This window comes from Balaenoptera acutorostrata, chromosome 10 (assembly GCF_949987535.1).
Source record: "Balaenoptera acutorostrata chromosome 10, mBalAcu1.1, whole genome shotgun sequence".
Taxonomy (NCBI): Eukaryota; Metazoa; Chordata; class Mammalia; order Artiodactyla; family Balaenopteridae; genus Balaenoptera; species Balaenoptera acutorostrata.
The window spans coordinates 98,685,009-98,707,806 of NC_080073.1; the positions used below are offsets into that span (position 1 = coordinate 98,685,009).

At 43.7% G+C, this 22,798-nt stretch overlaps 1 protein-coding gene across 2 annotated transcripts in view; it reads left to right on the plus strand.

Moving 5' to 3' along the window:
* ADTRP (androgen dependent TFPI regulating protein) overlaps positions 1-22,798 on the plus strand; it is a 69,798-nt gene that overhangs the window by 41,370 nt on the left and 5,630 nt on the right. For both annotated transcript variants that reach the window (XM_007173950.2, XM_007173951.2), the window contains 2 exons: positions 2,933-3,048; positions 13,111-13,262. In XM_007173950.2, coding sequence (XP_007174012.1) covers positions 2,933-3,048; positions 13,111-13,262 — 268 coding nt within the window. The remainder of the gene's footprint in view (positions 1-2,932; positions 3,049-13,110; positions 13,263-22,798) is intronic.

Consider the following 22,798-nt stretch of genomic DNA (forward strand, 5'->3'; position numbering starts at 1 on the left):
AACTGTTAACTGAAATACAGAATGAGTCACTGTTTTCAGTAATTTTTGGCAGCATTCTAATTTGTGTCAATCCCAGCCTAATTATTAGATTTTTTGGAAGCAGAAAGCATATTTGATTTTTCTCTTACTAAATTTTTTCTCCTTTTTTGAAAAATATGTGCTGCCTGACAAAGGTTATGTAATTTATATCAACGTGAGGTGAAATACCAGTAGGTTTGAAATACCAGGAGGTTTACTGTGTCATGCTTGGCTCTTCACAGTAGCTCAATATTTAGAAAGCTCACAGAATACCATCTTCCTCCTTTCCTCTTTCATACCCCCAGCCCTGGCCAAAACGACGTGGTCCTTTTAGAGACCTTTTAGCTGGTATTAAGCCATAGGACATAGCCCATCACTAATGACATCACTGCAGTAAACTTCCCAGAAGCCATCAGGGAGAATTCATCTGGAAACCCAACTGAATGTCACTTGCAAAGGGCAGGCTCCTAGAAGAGGTGACCAGTCATGCATTCCTGAGTTATTTGTTATAAAAGCATTAATCACTGTGAACTCATTTGCTCCTAATGCAAACGCGCTACACTATCCCAGAGGAATTCTGTTCCAAATGATCATTAATGTAGAGAACAGAAGCTGCTGACTGTGAGCAGGGATAATAGAGCCTGTCAGGTCAATGGCCAGTATAATGGGACTGTTAATGGTTCCTGATAGAAGTCGGACCTTCCTGATAGAGCGAAGGTGGGCAGAAAGGCAGGCAACTGTAGTGGGCAGACAGCCCCATCTCTGGCCTCCTGAAGCGGCCTCTGGATTAAAGGAGCATCAGTGCCCGTCACAGAGTATCGCCAGGGCTCTGAGGTGGCCGTCACTGAGAGCGCAGGCACCAACTGTGGGCTGGAGAGGGACCCACGGGACAGCCGTGGGGATGGCCCTGCTACCACACTCCAGCCGCTTGCAGGCCACAGGCAAGGGTGCATCGAGACACCTGGTGCTGTGGACACCCCAGAAGCTGGCCTCACCCCACTCCACACTGGGCCACCAATGAGAGGAAGCGTGACAATCACAAGGATAACAGTGATCATCACAGCTAATGCTCACTGGAAGCTCTCCTGGGCTAAGCACTAAGCCCTTTACAGGCACTAATCTCAATCCTCAGAGCAGTACCTCTATGACATGTGTACTATTTACTGTCACGTTTTATAACCGAGGAAGCTGAAGTTCAGACAGATTCAGTAACTAGTCCAGGGTCAGATTCGAAAATACGTGCCCTTAAACACCACGCTCCTCTACTGGAGGGAGAGACAGAGAAACTGTAGATTTTGGTCCCTAAAATTAGACCAAAGAAAGATGCAGGATATGACAGTGGGCCTGGAAGTCTTTCCATTGTGTGGTCAACCAGTCAGTATATTCAGGACCAAACTTGCAGAAAGTCTATAAAAGCTGTGGTTTGTCCACAGTGCTCTTCCTCCAAGCTCTGCTGCTAAAATGTGGGTACCCAGGGCTGTCAAGAAGCCTGACTGCTCTGTGCCACTGGAGTGCAGGCTCCCTCTGCCCAGCACTGCCCTACATTTAAGACCTGTTCTTCCTCATCCCACCCCGGCTCCATTACAACCTGTCACACGTCTTGTCATCAGAGGGTTCTGATCTCCTGACTGGACCCACGCCAGCACAGGTAGAGCAAGAAGAAGCTACCACCTCCTGTGGACGCCTCTGAGCACAAGGCCGGTATGGCTGACAGCAAAGGCCAGCCAGAGTCAGCACCCAGGGTTCCAGCAGCACAGCTGGGCATGGGAGCATGGTGGCATGGGCACTGTGACATTCCTAAGCCCCAGCCCCTATTGTAATCGAGGTGCTGACACAGCTGTCTCGGGGCTCAAGAATGGGACTGGGAGGGAGCTTGCAAGTGTTAGCTATGGATGCAAGAGGCTTCCAAGAGCTGAGGAAATTGGGGAGCAGGGATGAAAGAGGAATGATGTCAATGTAAAAAGTATAAAATACTATCACTGTGAGATGTTACCAGTAAGCACAGAGTGTGGCAGAGGAACTTAATAAATGTGTTTAAGAAATGAAAGGACATTGCAAAGAGACTCAAGTCACCTTTCCCAGATCAGTTCCCATAACCAAGAGAGGAGTGGGACTCAGTAGTCTTCGCACCTGAAAACACCACTAATTCCTTGATTATGTCATTTGAAAAAATCTAGTGTTAAGAGTTTGAAAGATGTGAGAAAACAGATGGTTATAAAGAAGGAGGTGAAGCAGGGAAGGAGGGGGGAGAATATAGAGGTTTCAGAGGGAGACTCTCACACCCCCTACAGCACCCATCACCTGTCGACAGGACAGTTCCACGGTGCCAAGGGCACTGCTAAATGTGTTCTCGGCCTCTCCCCGCACCGAGCTTACCAATACACACCGTAAGTGTTAGACTACATGGCACAGGACATAAATGCAGCAGAACTGAGTGAGAGAAATTAGCAAGAGGAAAATACAGAGACAGCATCATGGAAGATTGCACTGGCTGTGAACACCATGGACGATATGAATACAGGGAGAAAAGACACACTCCACACAGCTGAAGCATGAACAGGAGTGTGAAGGGGGAGCAAGCATGCCAAGTGCAAAGAATGAAGGAGACAGCCTTGTTCTATGAAGGAGTGTGTGTGTGTGTGTGTGAGTGTGTGAGTGTGTGTGTGTTAGGAAGGGGGTGACAGCATATTATAAAGAGCCTTGGTAGCCAGATGAAGGAGTCTGGATCAATATGGTAGGCAGTAGGGACCTGCTGTAGGTCCTTGGCATCCAAGGAGTACGATTCAAGCCAAGTTTTGGAAAGTTTCATCTGGTACTTGTGTAAGAAGGTAGACTGGAGGGGAAGAGAGAATTAGGGGTGCTGGAGGCAGCCGGGGCAACTTGACTTGATGATTTGTCGTCTTTTCTCCTGCAGCACACGTCCATATTGCCCTTCTCTCTGGCTGAAGTCATCCTCAGGCCACACTGCTACCCAATGAAGAAGAAAGGACTCGCCTTGTTGGCTGCTGCTAGCCTTGCTTATGTCAGCAGGTAAGAGTTGCAGAGAGAAAATCAACTTAGACTTGTCATTCCAGACTCAGAGGAATATTCCAGAAGAAGCACACTGTTCTATAAGAGTGCCTTTATCTTGGGTTAACAGGGATTTTACCATCTTTAAATTTCAGGAAAAAAGGAATCTTAGTGTTTCCTTTTGATACTCATGGAAACATCAAATGCCCAAGAATACACAGGTATGCGTGCACACACACAGCAAGTCATGAGCTCCTCCTCCCTCTCATGAAGAATTAATCGTTGTAAAGCTACACATGTTACTTTCCCTAGGAAAACATTAATCTTTGGTTTCATTTGTAATTAAAATGTTTGAATGGCTGAATGATCTAAGGCGTCTAAATATATTCCATCTAAAAGGGCGCTTGACAGGTTGAGCAAGCAAGGTTTGGTCCATTCCTGTTGCCTGTATTATTATGGGCTTAGTTGCATCAACATCTGGCACTGGAGCACCGAAAGGGCATTTGGGCAATTGCCCAGGGGCCTGCAGAACAGCCTAACTGGAGGCATGAGAGTAGCTGGCCTAGATTTCATCATTCAACCACCTGGTGACACTAATTCTCAGAAATTCTACCCAATGTCCGTAATCAAGGGAAAGTGCTTGGCCTTCCACCTAGCAACTGGAAAACCCCCCTTTCCATTCTACAGCCTTCTCACCCACAGCCATGCTCTTGCTCTACCAGGAGGGGCATGCCAAGCATAATACCTGCAGATTGGAAGCGAATCATGATGTTCCTACTCTAGCCTAGCCTCACATAAGCTTTTCACATCTGCCAATCCGGATAATCCCCCAATCCCTATGTAAGGGGTAGTTTCACTCAGGGCAGTGCTCTGTCAGAGACGGAAGCCAGGAAAAGAACACATTCCAAAGGACTGGTCTCCAGCAGTGCCTGCTTCATGTGCTTCACCAGCCTTTGTCTTACAGCCAGTAACCTTTGTGCCCAGAACTCAGGTGACGGTTCCTCCCTAGCCTTTCCTTCCCTTTTGCAAGGTATGTTCCTCCCACCCTTCTGCACCCTTCTTACCCCGAGTGCCTAAAGTCTTTCATGTTTCACCTGTCTTAAAGAAAGCACTTGTTCAGTAAATCCACCCCAAGACTCAATTGATTTACACTGTTCACTAGCCTGGGGCCTTTGCATTTTAACAAAGGACACTTTTAGAGAATAAGGCATAAATTGGGGACCTACTGGTAGTTGAGGTCTGGAGCACTGTGTTGAGAAGGATTCTGAGGCCCTACCAAAAGAGTTGTGCTATCATTTAGCAATATCTGCCTATAGCATGTGAATGGAGAGTGGTGGGACATGCGCCATGTATATTCCAAGTCTGGCTTAACCCAAAGGAATAAATCTCTAAAGACAGAATATCTAGGACCTGGGGTCGGGTAAGGTATACACAAAAGATATATTTTTTTCTTTTATGTGTTGAGGAGAAGCAGGGTGGTAGCTGGTTGATTATGCACATGAATTTCCATACTCTGTTTCTTTTGGTGGACTTTCATCTGATTTATTCTTTCTTGCCAAATATAACTTTCAGAGTTCATATATGAGATAACACTTTTGGTCTATTAATTTTCTTCTACCTAAGGACTTGGAAGTTGATCATCAATCCTCACATCTACCCTTGCTCTTTTCTTCCTCAGAAACCAAGAAGGTAATAGAGCACCTAAGGTGACTGGTATTTGGGGAAAATTGTGGTGCCCGTAAGGATGAAAAGCAGTGGTCAAGAGGGTTTGGCTCACTGGTGCCTGGGCATGAGCTCTGACAATGCAGGGAACTGGGGTGCTGGAGAAAGGAGGTGCAGCAAGATGGTTAGGAGTGAACACGTCACACATCCAGTCAATTGTTCCTCAGTGCCAGGCACTGTGCTAAGGTATGAGGATATAGAGATGTACAAGACACTGTGCTGCCTTTAGGGACTGCCTGGGAGAGAGGAAAGTACAGAAACAACGGGAAGACAGGGCGGTGAGACTCTAACAGGGAAAAGCACGGGGTGCTGGGGGATGTGGAGGACTGGCTTCTTAAAGGAGGTGGTGTCTAAGCTGAGATGCAAAGAATAAGGAGAAATAAGGCAAAAGAGATAGGGAAAAGACCTTCAGGCAGAGGGAACAGCATCTGTGAAAGGCTGGAGGAGCTGAGGGCATGGCTGAACTGTAGGACAGGGAGAAGTTAGTGAATTTGGACTTTTAAAATGAGGGCTTTTCTATGCAAAACTTATAAGCAGAGAAGTGAAATAACATGGCTTATGTAAGAAAGATGATTCGAAAGATGATGCTGGCTGAAGTATGGAAATTAAAGAGGAATCAGACAGGGAGATCAATTGGTGGCATTTGTGGTAACTCAAGAGAGTTGATGTTGGCCCACAGATGACAATATCAATCAATCTGCCAATAGAATCAGAGAGGGTGGGTGGTGGAAGGAGACTCAGAGATCATCCAGCTTTGGAGACCTGAAGCCCCAGTGGGCTACATGACATGTCCAAGGTCGTGTGGCTGGGGAAAATGAAAGCTGAGACTTAAATCAAGGACTTCTATTTCCAAATCCAGTTCTCTTTTCAGTGTATTCAGATGGTCAGGTATTTGTTCAGCTCCCTGTTTGTGTAAAACACACTCTGCTAAATGCTGAAGGGGTGAGAATGCAAAAAAGCTTACCATCATCTCTACAGTCTAAAAGCTTTCACGATGTTGTTCCTTCCAGCTCTGTGCTCTGACTGTATGTTAAAGTGATGTAATGGGGCAAATGAAGGGAAGGGCTGGAGACCTATCGCTAGCAGGGATGTGACTGGGTAGACCCTGGCAGGGAGCTGAAGTGGTTTGGGATTTGGACTTTCTTATCATTAATGAAGTACAGAATCAGCATTCTGTCCAGTAGGCCTCATTTTTGCTGGAGTGAAGCAAATACACCTGTACGCAGGCATTTTATGCTGCCCTATTGATTGAAGCTTCCCTCCCCGCCCGTTGCCTAATTAGGGGAGCTCAGCCTCCGTGCTGCCAGCTGCCTCCACCCTTACACAACACTCTGGGGGCACGTGCACCTTCATGGCCACAGATGGTCAGCAACAAGTTCCACAAACTGTGGGTGTCCACGGAGATATTTTAGGGAAGCGGCTATAGGTCAGCTGTTAGGCGTGCCAGTTTGGATGCTCAAATAGGGAAACAGCATAGCAGGAATGAGGTAAAGAATACGGTCCCGGGCCAGAGAGAGCGTGAGAAACAAACATGACTCAAAAAAATGGCAATAACCCTGAGCTGGAGAAGCATTTCACTGCTGAAACCATGTTACAATGACCTAAAAATATCCACCAAGACCATGGGGACTGCCTCATATGTGGCACTTGCTTTTTGTTATTTTTCAGATTGCAAAATTAGAGGGCTGGCCCCTAAGCGGGAAAATAAAGCTTTGCAAAGTAGTAATAACTGTAAATCTTTCATTTCCTTTGGAAAGCATTAGTCATCCATATACATGGCAGCTCACTTACTCCCCCCTTCTCTCTCACCCCAAAACACATCACCGAGCTCTTCCTAAGGAGCAGGAAAATAGAAACGTTCCTACTGCTGGCTCTTATTCATTCTTTTATTGAACAAATATTTCCCCTAACACAGGGCTGGTCCTGCTGGGAAAAGCAAAGTTATATAAGGCCAGGCCCCAGCCCATAGGGGGTTTGTACCTAATAAGTGGAGATGAGCCATGCATACAAATTATAAGAACACGAGATGGGAAGTGATAAAATGTCATAACAAAAACGAGGAGCCAAAGGGAACACGAGGAGGAAGCAGTTACACCTGACTGGGCAGTGTGGGAAGGACTTCATGAAAGGTGTCGTTGGATCTGGGCCCTGAAGAACTGCCTGGATTGCAGCAGCAAAAACTGGGAGAAAGCGAACACTGCACAGTCGCAAAGCCAAGAGGGCACACGTCACGTTAAAGCAATGGCTAGCAATTCACTTTCGCTGGACCTGCTAGTGAAAGAGACTAAAAGGAAATCACCCTGAAACTGCCCACTCACAGAGCCTTGCAGGCGGCAGGCTGGAGGAGGCTGGACACGGTACAGACAATGTGAGATGTGTTTGTTTGCCATGGAGGTAGGAGTGAGAATTCTTACTAACATGGACAGAGAATTATGCTTTAAAATGACTATCTTGACTATAGTGCTTAAAATGGATTGAAGTGGCAAGACATGGGAAGCAAAACAGAATAAAGCAATATCCGAATAAAGGTTAGCCGGAATACTCTTAAGTCATCTAGTTCAATCACAATGGTTTATTCTTCATCCACGGATATTTCACAGTTCCAGTGTCATCCCATGTCTGGATGCTTGGAACACCCTTCTGCAGGGGGTCCAGTCCTCCAAGACCTCCATCTCTAAAACATTTTAATAATCCAGTGAGGGCTCACACATGCCCAGGTAGTGCACAGTCCTGAGAATCACTCTCCCACACAGACTGTGAAGCCACAATACCCAGCCTCCTGGATCCAACACCTCCACGGCGCTTGCTTTAAGGTTAGCACGCCTCCCCCCTTGCTGTCACTGCCAACAATGCCACTGCCCATTAGTCTCCTGTGCTGGTGGAAGTCGAACAATGCTACTGGCTATTGCAACAGCCCCAGCTGGCCTGCAGGGCACCACCGCCTTGCTCTTGGTAGACCAGAAATCAGCTGATGCTGTATTTGTCTCTGCTAGCGTGTAGGGTATTGCATGCTAAGTGCAAGTGTCATACAGATATACAGCTGTAACCCAGCCTGGGGAAAGATACTTTTAAAGTCACCTCTCAATAGCAGTTCCTATAGGGCAAGAGAGATGATTCCTTTCTTCTATTCTATGCTCACTCAAGTGAGGCCCCAGAGCAAAGCTGCCTGGACACCCCAAGCGTAATAACCCTCTAAATTCGTGCACCCGTTTACACGTGCACACTTACACATATAGACATCTTACCCCCAGAAGCCATCAGAAACTGCCAGAGGGGCAGACTAAGCTGAGTTCCAGGACCAGCCACCTGGTCATACCTGCTACCAACAATCCTCTCCTACTCCCACTAGCGCACTACGTGAATTCACTCCCCGAGCCACTGTTACCCTTTCCTGAAATATGACCTTAGTCTGGGACCACCTAGATGGCACCATTGTTTTACAACCTAAAATCTTAGTGGGGATCAGAATCCCAGCCTCATTTTCCACAGAAAGACTCCCTAGCCCTCATGTAAATTAATATATGAAAATAAATATGAAGATGCCACACAACTTCCCCTATCATCAGCATCTGGGGTCCAGGCCAGCCAGCATGCAAATTGAAGACGGGTGGAGGTGGAGGGCTAAGAATGGAAATGATTATCTACACTTCTCATCCTTCCTGTCCAAATCTCAGCTCCTGCTCACCCAAAATGCCTGTTACAGAACTTAGAAATAAGAAGAGCCTGAAGAGGGATATAGCTGTACGATTATGAATGAGGGACATACCTGAGACACATTATTGGTGTAACAGAATAGGTTTTATGGATTAATTGGTGTGTAGTGGGCAAATGAAAAGGAAACATCAAGGATAACTCTCAGAATTTTCAGCTGGTGGATTGGGAAGATGGTGATTCCATTAATGTGAGCATCCAATTAACTACCATTTGGAAGGCTACTGGTTACACCTTCCAGTTTTCAGAGGCTGCAGTGTTCTCGGTGGTGGGTCAGGCAGCTGAGACCTGTCTATAGAAGCCACAGCTAACAGCAGTCAAAAGGAACCATAGGTGCTGGTAGTGCCACCCAAACAGCCATTTATTTAAAAATAAAGAACCTGCCATGTTCCTAGCACTTGGGAAACAGATGCACATAATAGATAAAATCCCAGTCCTTACAGAGCTTCCAGAAGCTCTGGAGGAAGACAGTCAAATATGCAACAAGGGTAAATTCATGGTAGGGGAAGCACATAACAACCTAACCAATGTGGGTTGTGGGAAGAACGGTCAGGAAATTTTTTCTGGAGAAATTAACTTATAAGCTGAAATTCAAAGCATGAGTAAGATTCAGCCAGGGACAGAGCAAGAAGTATGTCCTAGGAAGGGTAAAGGCAGAGGTGTTCCAAGCAGAGACAATAGCCTGTGTGAAGACCAGAAGCTGTAGAGCTGGGTTCATTCAAGAAACAGAAAGGGTTAGACTGCAGATCTGAGGGTGGATGGGTGGATGGGTAGGCAGGGCAGGGCCAGGTAGGCCAGGGGAAGGAGCTTGGGTGTTTTCCTAAAGCAACGTGGATCCACTGGAAGCACGGGAGCACCATGAACAGACTGTTTTCTTTTAGAGAGATTATTGGGTTACTGCATTGTGGAAAGTGGATTGATGTGAGCAAGAAAGCCCAGTGAGTAGACAATTATAGAAACGTATACGAGATGAAGGAGCCTGGATTGAGATCATGAAATGAGTGCACTGCAGCAATATTTAAATATGATTCCATGGGATCATATATGGCAGCTAGGGAAGAGCTGACATTGACTGAGAAGGAGGACAAGGACAATTCGGCTGCACACGTGCTGAGTGCCTTTCCCTCCCTCCCTCCCTCCCTCCCTCCCTTCCTTCTTTCCCCCCCTCCTTCCTTCTCCCCTTCCCTCCCTCTCTCTCTCCCCCCTTTTAACATATATTCCAGAAGCCATAAAGAGGTGATAGCACCTGACCATGACTATCTCTGCACTCAGGCCTCTCTGCTGACTGCCCTTCATTAAATGACTGCAATCATGCCTCACGCTCTAATTGTATTTGCATTACTTTTCCCACTGTCAGTTAACACACCTATAACTTTCTTTGCACCTTCTCTGTGAAAGTGCAGACTTCATTGGCTTACTTCAGGAACTTTCCTTTACAAACCTTATGCTGGAGGAAACAAAAATGAAGTAAATAAACAGAAACTTTCCAGGCTTCTAGAGGAATGTCCTTATTTGTAGACTATCTTATATAAATGTGCATGGAAACTAGGAAGCCCTAATTTCAAGTACATAAAGAAAACAAAGTGAACTAATTAATGCAACCCGTTTGAAGTGTATTTAGATCTCCTCGCTGACGCCAAACTTCTGGCCTTAGCTACTTGAGGATATTTACTTTCTGTCCCTTATACCTCCTCCGGCCTGTCAGGAGAGACAGGCACACAGGAAAGAAGTGCTGTGGATACCCTTCTAAAACGCATCCATGGATGCACATCTCACAGAATTCTAACATTAGTAACAATGATAACAATTATTACTTGTTTTCAATCTAGTGCAGTTTTGAGTACATGAGAGTAGCATCTAGACAAGTCTGGGGCAGCAGAGTGATACCAGCAGGGCCAGGACTAGGGCCCAAGGGACAATACTACACATGCAGAACCCTGAGACTGATGCCTCCTTAAATTTTCTTTTTTATTGTGGTAAAATACACATAACACAAAATTTACAATTTTTAAGTATACAGTTTAGTGGCATTAAGGACATTAACATTGTTGTGCAGCCATCACCACTATCCTTCTCCAGAATGTTTTTCTTCCCAAACTCCCCATTTCCTCCTTCCCCCCAGCTCCATTCTACTTTGTCTCTATGAATTTGATGACTCTAAGTACTTCATATAAGTGAAATCATACAGTATTTGTCCTTTTGTGACTGGCTTATTTTACCTAACATAATATCCTCAAGTTTCATCAAGTTATAGCATATGTCAGGATTTCCTTCCTTTTTTTTTTTTTTTTTAAATTTATTTTTGGCTGCGTTGGGTCCTCATTGCTGCGCATGGGCTTTCTCTAGTTGCGGCGAACGGGGGCTACTCTTCGTTGAGGTGCACTGGCTTCTCTTGCTGCTGAGCATGGGCTCTAGGCGCGCAGGCTTCAGTAGTTGCAGCATGCGGGCTCAGGAGTTGTGGCACGCAGGTCCTAGAGCACAGGCTCAGTAGTTGTGGCACACAGGCTTAGTTGCTCCGTGGCATGTGGGATCTTCCTGGACCAGGGCTCGAACCCGTGTCCCCTGCATTGGCAGGCGATTCTTAACCACTGCACCACCAGGGAAGTCCCAGGATTTCCTTCCTTTTAAAGGTTGCATAACATTCTATTGTGTGTATATAACTGTACCACATTTTATTTATCTGTTCGTCCTTAAATGGACACTTGGGTTGCTCCCATATTTTACCGATTGTGAATAATGCTGCTGTGAACATGAGAGTACAAATATCTCTTTGAGTCCTTGCTTTTAATACTTTGGAGTATTCCAGAAATGGAATTGCTGGATCATATGGTAATCCTAGGTTTAATTTTTTGAGGAACTGCTATACTGTTTTCCACAGCAGTTACACTACCTTACATTCCTACCAACAGTGCACAGGGGTTCCAATTTCTCCACACCCTCTTCAACACTTGATATTCTCTGGGGGTTTTTTGATAGAAGATACCCTAATAGGTGTGAAGTGGAATCTCATTATAGTTTTGATTCACATTTCCCTAATGACTAGTGACACTGAGTATCTTTTCATGTGTTTGTTGGCCATTTGTATATCTTCTTCATAGAAATGTCTCTTCAAGTCCTGTGTCCATTTTTAATTGGATTGTTTATTTTTCGTTGTTGAGTTCTAGGAGTTCTTTATATAGTCTGGATAATAATCCCATATCAGATGCATGATTTGCAAATATTTTTCCCATTCTATAAGTTGCCTTTTTATTCTGTTGACTGTGTCCTTTGATGCACAGAGATGACTTCTTGAATTTTATGCCATAGGTGCCTCCCTTGCCTCACCCTAGTCCTGGCCCTGATGTTAGCCCCTCTCTTCCAGCAAAGCATTTGACAAACTTAAAGTATTTGAAACAACCAAGATTGCACTTGGGTTCTGAAAGTTTAATTAAGCACAGAATTTCATTCTTCCGTCTGAACTCCTTTGACAACTTGGGATATCCACATATGAACGTTGTTTCTGAAGCATAACCTAGGCTCCCCTAATTTCTACAAGAGATGAATAGCCTCAAAGAAAGATTGCTGAGACGACACCCGCTGTGTATTCCCTCAGAGGAGAGAAGCTTTTAAACTCTTATGAAATGATTACAATCTGCCAGGCACTGTTCTACGTAACTTACATGTGCTAAATTAACGCCCTTAATCTTTACAATAGCCTTGTAAGCTGTATGCTGTTTGTACCCCGACTTTACACATGAGGGTAGGGGGAGAGAAACGTTGAATAAATTAGTGGCGGTAACACAGCTAGCAGGCAGCACAACTAGGACTCGAATCACAGAAGCCTGCTTCCATATTCCATGCTCTTAACCGATTATAAACTGTAGCTGATACATCATCTTCCCCGTATTTAATTTTAAAAGTTATTTCAGACTTTGGCATCTTCCGGTGCAGTTTGTTTCCAGCAAACTGCATTTTTAGGCTTCACTTAGACATTGTGGCTCCTCTCCTAGCATTTCTTTTCCTTCTCTTGGCTGACAGAAATGATTTATATTCTATCCTCACATGAGCAAGATCTGAGCCTCCTGTAGATCCATCTATTCCTACTTAATACTCTATCCGTGGCTATTTCCACGAGCTGAAATCTAGGCCCACAATTAAACCCCAGGTCTACTGTATTATAGTAATAATGCTCAATCTCTGCCTCTCCTACCCCAACAGGCTTGGAGAGCTAATGGAAAGCTATACTTAACTCTTAGGCACAGAAAAGCAAACCCCACTTGCCTGGCTGAGAGTGAGCAAATGGGCACCATCTTAGCAAGTTCAATGTCTCAGCAGGTCATATCTTTCAGGGAAAGAAATAATTCATGTTCTTATACATTTTGTTTGGCTAATAATGTGTTCAGTGTTCTCCCATAGTCTTTTACCACCATTGAATTTTAATGGATTAGGTAAAATAGCCAAGCCCAGCGCCTGAAACAGAATGTCTCAATGAATCAGTCTATTTACCCAGAGAATACTCACTTCTGTAGGTTCGGGAAACACCTCGGCTGTTAAATGTCCCCTGTGGTTTCTTTTCCTCTGCCTGGACTCCAGAACCCCAATGATCTTGAAGAGAGACTACGGCTTTTTTCCCCTGCTGTCCTAATCATTGTGATTTGTCCTTTTCTGCAGGGTTCTATGGATCTACTCTGAGACCGGTACATGGGTGTATCCCGTGTTTGCCAAACTCAGCCCAGTGGGTCTAGCAGCCTTCTTCTCTCTCAGCTACGTCTTTAGCGTCGGCATCTACCTATTTGGAGAGAAGCTCAACCACTGGAAATGGGGTCAGTTCATCTCTCTCTTACCTGTAGAAACACTTCTTCGTTATGCTCTCTTGACTCCTCCTGGAAACAGAAGGAGAAACCAGTAACGCAGAAAGCAGTGATGTTTGATGCCTTTGTCCAAAGCCGGCAAAGGAAAAGCCTGGGGGAAGTTCATACTTTCTCAAAGGACCCCATCAAATTATCTCCCCTTCTCCTCCAAACAACACCTCATTTAACTTTAAGGCTAAAAATCATCTTGTTTAGAGAGCTCAGGACCCAGAGAGCACGGGTATCACCAACCCCTGCATGAAAAAACCGACTCAAGGTCTCTCCCTCCCTTAAGTGAGGACTTGAGGTTCACAAGTTATTAAATGCCGAGAATTCCTCTTTGAAAGAAATGGATCCAGATGACCCTCTTAGCTCTTCCACCCTCAGCAGTGCCTTCCCTGATGTGTGTCCATCCCTCTCTCATGAGGTTGCTTCTCAACCTTTAGTAAAGTGTTCACCAGGTAGAATCACACCTTGTACTTGAGACTGAAATTCTCACTTGGGGTTTAGGCAATGTGAATATGCCCGTAAGCTAAGCTTTCTAATTATAGGTAGGCAGAACCATGTTGCTTCTTCATAGAAAAAAAGCAATCTTAACTTAGTTGATTTCAAAGTGGAAGATTTTATTCTCTCCCTGCTTCCCCTACTGCCCTCACCTCCCAGAATATTTTCTGTCGGAAAAGTAACCACCAAAAAGTCAGGTTGCAAAATAGCCAGGATTTTTTACCTATCCAAGGAGAAGCGCAGGAACTCCACTCTGATTTTGTATATAAGGAAGGCAAGAGTCACACACAGTCCCCCACATCACACACCCACATGCCATTCTGTTCTATTAAAATAGAAGTGGCATCTTCCGCCCAATCTATGAACTGGTGTGAAAACATAAGCCTGTGTATGCAAAAAAAACCAACAGTCTCAGAAGGTTCAGTACAAGAGTCTGTATTTCTGAGAGGAGACTGAGACCCTGGAGAAATAAGCATGCAACTTGGCTTTTTCACATATTTTCTGCTCTTGGAGAATTTAACTGGTTGAGAAAGCCTCAGAGGCAATATCCTCCTTGAAAGCAAACACTTAAAAAATGGAATACTAAAAATGACTCAAAAAATCAGGATTTCAAATCACAGGAAATTATCCAGAAAAAAATGTGTTGACATTTCAGATGTGCTGACATCTAATTCTAACTAGTTTTGGCTCCTTGAAGTTCTGGGTAGATTGTTGATGCCTTCCCCAAATCTATATTAAAAAAAAAAAAAAAAAAGAAAGAAAGCAAGACACTAATCCATTTAAAACTTGGCAGAAAATGTGCAGAGAAAAAAAGTGATTACTCAGTGCTTAGAGAACAATAACTTTTTAAATCAATACTATTTTCAACACAAAGCTCTTTTCAATAAGCCTCATTGTTTAAGTGCTACATCCAATTGTCTACTACAGTTGAATCCCAATGAGCAAGCAGGCTGGCATCAACGTGTGGACCCTCATTTGCATCATGCATATGTGAATGTTCATGTGAACGACGGACACTACCGTCAGTGGCTATGTGTCTCTCTCTTCTCTCTAGATTTTAAACTCCTTAAGAATAGAATGGGTAAAAAGTTCTATATAGCATCAGAATAGGATCATAAATGTGTTAAATTCTGAACTGATCTTAATTATAAATGGTTAAATAAGAAATTAAAAAGAGAAATTAGATCATTTAAAATTCCAATGGCAGTGAACACTTAAATCACCTAAAACTAAACAGAGCTGTATACGTGAACACATTTTCCCGTGTCCTGTTCCGCTGAAAGCACTGTCAGCCTTCCCTCATCAGATGAAACTCCAAGCCCTTGGAATGGCACACTGTGACCCAGTCCCTGCCTTGACTCTTACTCTCCTTCTTCTAAACTTGTGCCCCAGCAGCACGGAACCCCTTGTTTCCCCTACACATTGATGTTTCTCACCTCCATGGGCTCTCTCACTTCCCCCAGTCTTTGCCTGTCTCACACCCACTCATTCATTTCAACTCACCTCTTCTAGGAAGCCTCCCCTGGTCTGCCCCGAGATTTGTTTTTACACTAGACCCTGAGTTTCTTAAGGGGTAGAAGTATGTCTTATCCATCTTTGAATCCCCCATTTCCATTAGCGTCCCCAATATTAAATGGATCAATCAACACAAATAGAGAATATTCAAGGCCTCTTCTCGCTAGGCATTAAATGGGACTTTGTGCAAAGTTGTTCTGGAGACAGTGGTCAAGGAGTGACTCTACTGGTTGGAGATTAAAGTGTGGGACAGGGAGTTTAAGGAGAATAGGAGGGTATGATACGGTATACTGGTTAGAGAGTTGCCGAAAAAGAGATGAAAATTAGGGCAGGCAATACAAAACAGGAGAAGAGCATCGGAATAGGAATCAAGAAAACTAGGATGTGTCCTTCACCTGGCCACAAACCAACCATGTATCCTGTATTAATGCACTTCAACTCCTCGCTGATGAGACGACCTATAAGAAAGGCAGTTGCACATCTCAGTTTGCCTAGGACAGTCCTGGTTAATGCCAGCTGTGCCAGTGTGAATAGAATTTTACATTGTCTAGGCTTGGACAACACACTGTGCGGTCCCTCTATCTCTGAGTCTGCCTCTAGACCCTCTGTTCTGGATCTATGGAAACATGTTAAGTGGCCACCTACTCTGTCCAAATTCAGGGCTAATTCTACTTTCTCACCTTTTCCCACAGCCTGAGCTTCCTTGGATGAGAGCAGAAATTCAAAGGAGTGCTTTAGTGATGCAGTGGGCGGCTGTGGTTTGGAGAAAAGTTCTGTGCCTGGGTTCCTACCTTGGGCTTACCACTTATAGACCTGTTTCACTGGGCGAGGCACTCAATGTCTTCGTGTTCCAGTTTTCTCTTACACATCATGGAGACAATATTAGTACCTCCTCGTGGGATTCTGGAGGATAATAAATGACTTGGGACGTGTCAACTGCCAAGTATAGGGTCTGGCACACAGGGTTAGTCACTATTGCTGTTCATTTCATTCTTTCCAAGGAAAAATCAGTAACCTTCTTTTCTATGTGGATATTCCAATCATCCCCTTCAACTTCATGCATAAATTACCAGTTTCCCCAGCTGAAGGTGATTAAAAGTAACAGCCACCTAACTGAATGCAAACTGACAGAGAGGGTGTAGTTCCTGAAGAACTTACAGAGTGAAGCAGGAGGCTGGGCTAATTGAGATTAGAATTGATTAGAATCTCTGCTTCTGAAATTTCTGAGCCACAGTGTGGCCTGATTGGGAGTCGCCAGCCAACTAACCAAGTGATCAAGAAGTATCGGTCAAGACCCAGGTAATATGCAAGTATCTCTCTTAGCAGTAATGCTTGATCTTGACTGCACGTTACAAAATCACTAGGGGAATTTTAAGAATACTAACTCCCAGGTCCACCCCAGACCAATTAAATCTATCTATGGAGATGGGGACTCAGCACTGGTATTTTGAAAAGCTTCCCAGTTATTTTAATTTGCAGTCAGGGTCAAGAACCACTGTCACAGAACAGCGCTTCTCAAACCTGTATGTGCCTGAAAATCTTGTTAAAATTAGGATCTTGTTAAAATGTAGATTCTCATTCAGTAGATCTGGAGGACAGCTTGGGATTCTGTCCTTCTAACATGTGCCCCAGAGAGACTGACACTGCTGGTCCGAGAGCAAGGCCCTATGTGCCACAGGACCCTGGACTCCTTTCAGTTTAAATAGTTATGTCTACAAGCATCCTTGTCCAATGTGGTGTTCTCCCAAGTCAGCTGCTTGGCTGAGAAGGGTGTTGGAAATGATGGTCACGTCTACCCACTTTCTACCTCCTCGTGAGTCATGTCAGTGGGTGAAAATGAAGAAGAGATTGAGAAGGGCAATAATAAGGAGTGATACCAGGAATCAAATGTAAACTTGGAAAGTGTGTGACATTCTCCAGGGGTATACAGATGCAGAGAGCTGACCCTGTGCGCCAGGGAGACAACTGTTGTCAAGCCCTCAGGAAGGTCCTCTGGCCTTCAAAAAGCTCTCAAGAGGTTCCAGAGGGCCACCCTGCTTGACTTGTCACCATCTCATTTCCTGACCTGTGCTAGCTTTTCTGTATCATGGAACAGAAGGGTGGACAAACACTGAGTCAATTACTGGGACCAGATACCCACCAGGAAAGAGTCAATTTCTACTTTTCAGGCAGAGCTAGGTGAAACACTGATTTCAAACAATGATGGAAGCCGGCAGGGGGAAGCAGTCTTTGGTAGATCACTGAAAACTTGGCTCACCATGGCTGAGCATCTAGGGATACTCCAGACAGATTATTTCCACTCTGAATGGGAGAAAGGGGCTGTCAGGGGGTCCCAGTATAGGCCTCCTTCTCTGCCACTTAACTACTTAATTTTCTCTCTTTTTTTTTTTCCTTCTTGATAAGACATAAGGATGCCGACACCACGACACAAGTCCATCAGGAAGAGAAACCCAATCTACAAGATATACCAGGCACTGAAAGGGACTAAGTGCCTCCAGGCCAAAATGGAGGGCCTCTTATATGTAGGTGTAGCTGGAGAAGCAGTCAGCTTACCTGTGGCCCACGGCCCCTCTCCTTACATTCACTGAGGGATATATGCCAGGGGTATCCTTTGTCAGGGCCCAAGACCACAGATCCTTTTCACCCAGGATAGTTTATAAGCTGAAAATTCCAATCTGGCCAAGTGACCTTGTGACAGTGCCTTGGACAGAATGATATTAAAACCTTCCTTTAATACTATTTCCTACAGATCAGATTTATTTAAAAGAGATTTTATTGTTGAAAGCTGCTTAGAGGCCATCTAGTTTACCTACTTAGTTTTACCCATAAAGAAATTTATTATAAGGTCTATCTTGCATGTTGTCCCTAATCATTTCATTAAAAAAAATCTTATCATGAGTTGACTCCACGTGTATTTATAAAGCATGGCCTCACTGGGCACCATTTAGTCCATTAGAAAAATACATCTCCTTTTTGCATTTCTTGTCCTAACTTCATCTCCCTATGCTCAGAGAGTCCACTAGGGATTATTACTTCTCCCTCTTCCGCAGCCTCTTTCCCCACTAGGGTTTCTCCAGCCAGCTCTCAACTCCATCTCCTCCTACTACTTCTGCACTGTGACTTGTACTCATGTTCTTGCACTCAACTACATTCAAATCTTGTACTCACTTGTACTATGTTCAAATCTCATTCTTCTAACACCTCATATCCCCCCCCACAATCTGCCTTCTCACCCTTTTCCAAGCCAAGCCTCTAAAACCAGGCAAATGTTCTTCAAATTTTCAGTTCAAAGTCTAGCAGTAGCTTTTGTGATGGTAGATACATAGGTGTAAATCTTTTCTTTTAATAGTATGCTTTTATTTATCCTGTGTTCCAACTATTGGAATAATAAGGTATATAATTACGTATGTATCCATAGTGATGTTGACTAAAGGAATGGTTTCCCTTACCACGCCAGCAGAAAATGTTTGAATCTTGCACAAGACGAACATTAAATGTTTGGCCTAAAATACCTCTACTCCTTGGTACTAACATAGGATAAAGAAAGGACTAAAATAATCCAGGGTGGGAGGAGATCAAAATGGTGTAGTAGGATGACACTGGGCTCACCTTCCCTCATGAACACATCAAAACTACAACTGCATATAGAGCTTCTCTCACTGAAACTGACCTGGGGACTAGCAGAATAGCTATTCTCCAACCAAGGCTGTAAAGAAAGGTCCACACGCAGTTGAGTAGGAAGGGAGAAGAAGCCATCTGGTCAGGACCCGCACCGCTGGTGGGGGACACAGAGGAGGAGGGGGCTATCACAAGCTAAGGGAGCCTCCCTGGGGAATGAGGGGTGCGAGCCATATATTAGGCACCTCAGCCCTTGGGTCTGACATGGGGAAGACAAGCCCCCTTGGCTGGCTTGAAAACCAGTGGGATTTACTAATAAGGGCTGTAAGAAACTGAGACTCCACTCTTGAAGAGCACACGCACAGATCTGCTTACTCCCAGTGACAGCAAAGAGGCAGCTGATTGAAAAATGCCTAGGGACCATCCCAGTGTGCCCCCCAGCCTGCACCAGGCACCTGCTCCAGCCCCTCTTGCTCCAGCACTGATCTCCACTAAGGCAGAGGCTGCCACTGCCCACGAGAATGTGCACACTTGGAGGGAATGGAGCTGGTTTGGACCCTGGCCCTGCCTCTGACCAGGGTAGAGGCAACCATTACCAGCTCACGAATCCCTGCCCACACTCCGGATGGAGAATGCCATCGCTGGAGCACAGATCTCTGTGCACACTTGGGGGAGGAGGGGTGGTGACCGGTCAGCTCAGTGGCATGGCACTAACCCCTCCAGCCCTGACCCAGCCTCTAACTGAGGGCACACACTGGGGAAAAAGTAAAACCAGCACAGAAGTGCGGCCCCAAGACCTTAGGCCCTGACCTTGTCCCAAACCAAGATGGAGACTGCCATCATACCCAAGAGAAACCAAGCTCCCTCAGGGCTCCTGCTCCAGCCCCTCCGCCCTCAACCCAACCCCCAACAGAGCAGTGACAGTCATTGAGCACAGAAGCAGCCCTGGCTTGCACCTGGCTCTGGCTCTAGCCCCTCCAACTCCAGGCCTACCTCCCACCAAGGCAGTGGCTACCAGCACACCCTGGGGGAAGATGCAGATCATGCTCACCTCAAATCCAGCTCTCCCACCAAAGCCACTGGGCTCACACAGACTGCACGGGAATGGTCCCACACGAGGACGTGACATCAAGACTAGGACAGGCAACTGTTTCACCTGATTTCACACAGACGAAGAAAGTTAAACAAAATGGGAAGACAAAATGAAACAAGAAAAAAATACCTGAAAAAATGCTAATGAAACAGAGATAAATAATTTATCTGACAAAGAGTACAAAGAAATAGTAATAAAAATATTAACTGAACTGGGGAAAAGAACAGATGAACACGATGAGAATTCAACAAAGAACTAGAAAATACAGGAAAGAACCAGTCAGAGTTGAAGAATACAATAACTGAAATGAAAAATACACTAGATGGCATGAACAGGAGATTAGGTGATATAGAACAATGCATAAGCAATCTGAAAGACAGAATAATGGAAGTCACCCAATCAGAACAGCAAAAAGGAGAACAAATTTTTAAAAATGAGAATGGTCTAAGGGACCTCTGGGACAACATCAATCGTACTAACATTTGACTTATAGAGTTCCCAAAAGGAGAAGAGAGAGAAAAAAGGGTAGAAAATGTAATTGATAAAACTGGGACTCAAAACTTCCCAAACCTGAAGAAGGAAACAGATATCCAGGTACAAGAAGCACAGAGAGTTCCAAACAAGATGAACTCAAAGAGACCCACACCAAGACATATCATAATTAAAATGGCAAAAGTTAAAGATAAAAAGAGAATTCTAAAGGTGGCAAGAGAAAAACAAAGAGTCACCTACAAGGGAACCCCCATAAGGCTATCAACTGATTTTGCAGCAGAAACTTTGCAGGCTAGAAGGGAGTGGCATGATATAGATAAAGTGCTGAAAGGAAAAAACTTACAACCTGGGATACTCCTCCCAGCAAGGTTATCATTCAGAATTGAAGGAGAGAAAAAGAGTTTCTCAGACAAGCAAAAACTAACATTCATCAATATTAAACCAATATTACAAGAAGTGTTAAGGAGTCTTTAAATGAAAATGAAAAGGCTATATCAAGAGATAAGAAATTATAGGAAGGGGAAAATCCTACTAGTAAAGACAAATATAAAGACTGTGGATCAACCACTGAAATAAGTTTGTATGAAGGTTAAAAGACAAAAATGTAAAATCAACTGTAACTATAATAAACAGGTAAGGGACAGACATGAAGATGTAAAATATTACATCAAAAATACAAAACATGGTGTAGGGGGAGAAAAAATGTAGACCTTTTAGAATGTGTTTGAACTTAAAGGACTACCAGTTTAAAATAAATAGATATAGTTACAGATCAATATATATGAACTGCATGATAACCACAAGTCAAAAAACTACAATATATATACAAAAACTAGAAAGGAACATAAACATAACATTAAAGAAAATCATCAAATCACAAGGGAAGAGACCATAAGAAGAAGAAAAGAATAGAGAAGAACTACAAAAACAATCAGAAAACAAATAACAAAATGGCATTAAGTACATACCTATCAACAATCACTTCAAATAAAAATGCACTAAATGCTCCAATCAAAAGACATAGAGTGGCTGACTGAATAAAAAAACATGCTGCCTACAAGAGACTCACTTCAGAGCTAAGGAAACACAGACTGCAAGTTAGGGGATGGAAAAAGATATTGCATGCAAATGGAAATGAATAGAAAGCTGGGGTAGCAATGCTCATATCAGACAAAGTAGACTTTAAAACAAAGTCTGTAATAAAAGACAAAGAAGAACATTACATAATGATAAAGGGATCAATACAAGAAGAAGCTATAATGTTCATAAACATATATGCATCTAGTATAGGAGCACCTAAATTTATAAAGCAAATGTTAACAGACATAAAAAGAGAAATTGACAATAATAAAATAATAGGGGACTTCAACACCCCATGTACATCAATGGACAGATCATCCAGAAAGAAAATCAATGAGGAAACAGTAGACTTAAGTGACACATTAGAGTAGTTGGACTTATAACTACAGGACATTCCATCCAAAAAAGCAGAATACACTTTCTTTTTAAGTGCACATAGAGTGTACTCCAGGATAGATCACATTCCAGGCCACAAAACAAGTCTCAAAAAAATTTAAGAGGATAGAAATTGTATCAAGCATCCTTTCTGACCACAGCAGTATGAAACTAGAAACCAATTACAGGAAGAAAACTTAGAAAAACACAAACACATGGAGGCTAAACTACCTGCTACTGAAAAACCAAGGGGCCAACAAAAAAATTGAAGAGTAAATCAGAAAATGCCTCGAGACAAATGAAAATAAAAACACAACTTTCCAAAATCTATGGGACACAGCAAAAGCAGTCCTAAGAGGAAAGTTAACAGTGATACAGGCACATCTCAAGAAAGAAACAAGCAAAAAATCTCATACAACCTAATCTACCATCTGAAGGGATTAGACAAAGAACAAAAAGCCCAAAATCAGCAGAAGGAAGGAAATAATAAAGATCAGAGAGAAAATAAAATAGAGATTAAAAAATAGAAGAGATTGATAAAACCAAAAGATGGTTTTTTGAAAAGATAAACAAAATTTATAAGCTTTTAGCTAGGCTCATCAAGAAAAAAAGAAAGGACCCAAATAAAATAAGAAGCCAAAGAGGAGAAATAACAAACTATACCACAGAGATACAAAAAATCATAAGAAATCACTACAAACAGTTGTATGCCAACAAATTGGACAATGTAGAAGAAATGGATAAATTCCTAGAAACATGCAATCTTCCAAGACAAAATCAGGAAGAAATAGATCATCTGAACAGACCGATTACTAGTATTGTAATTGAATCA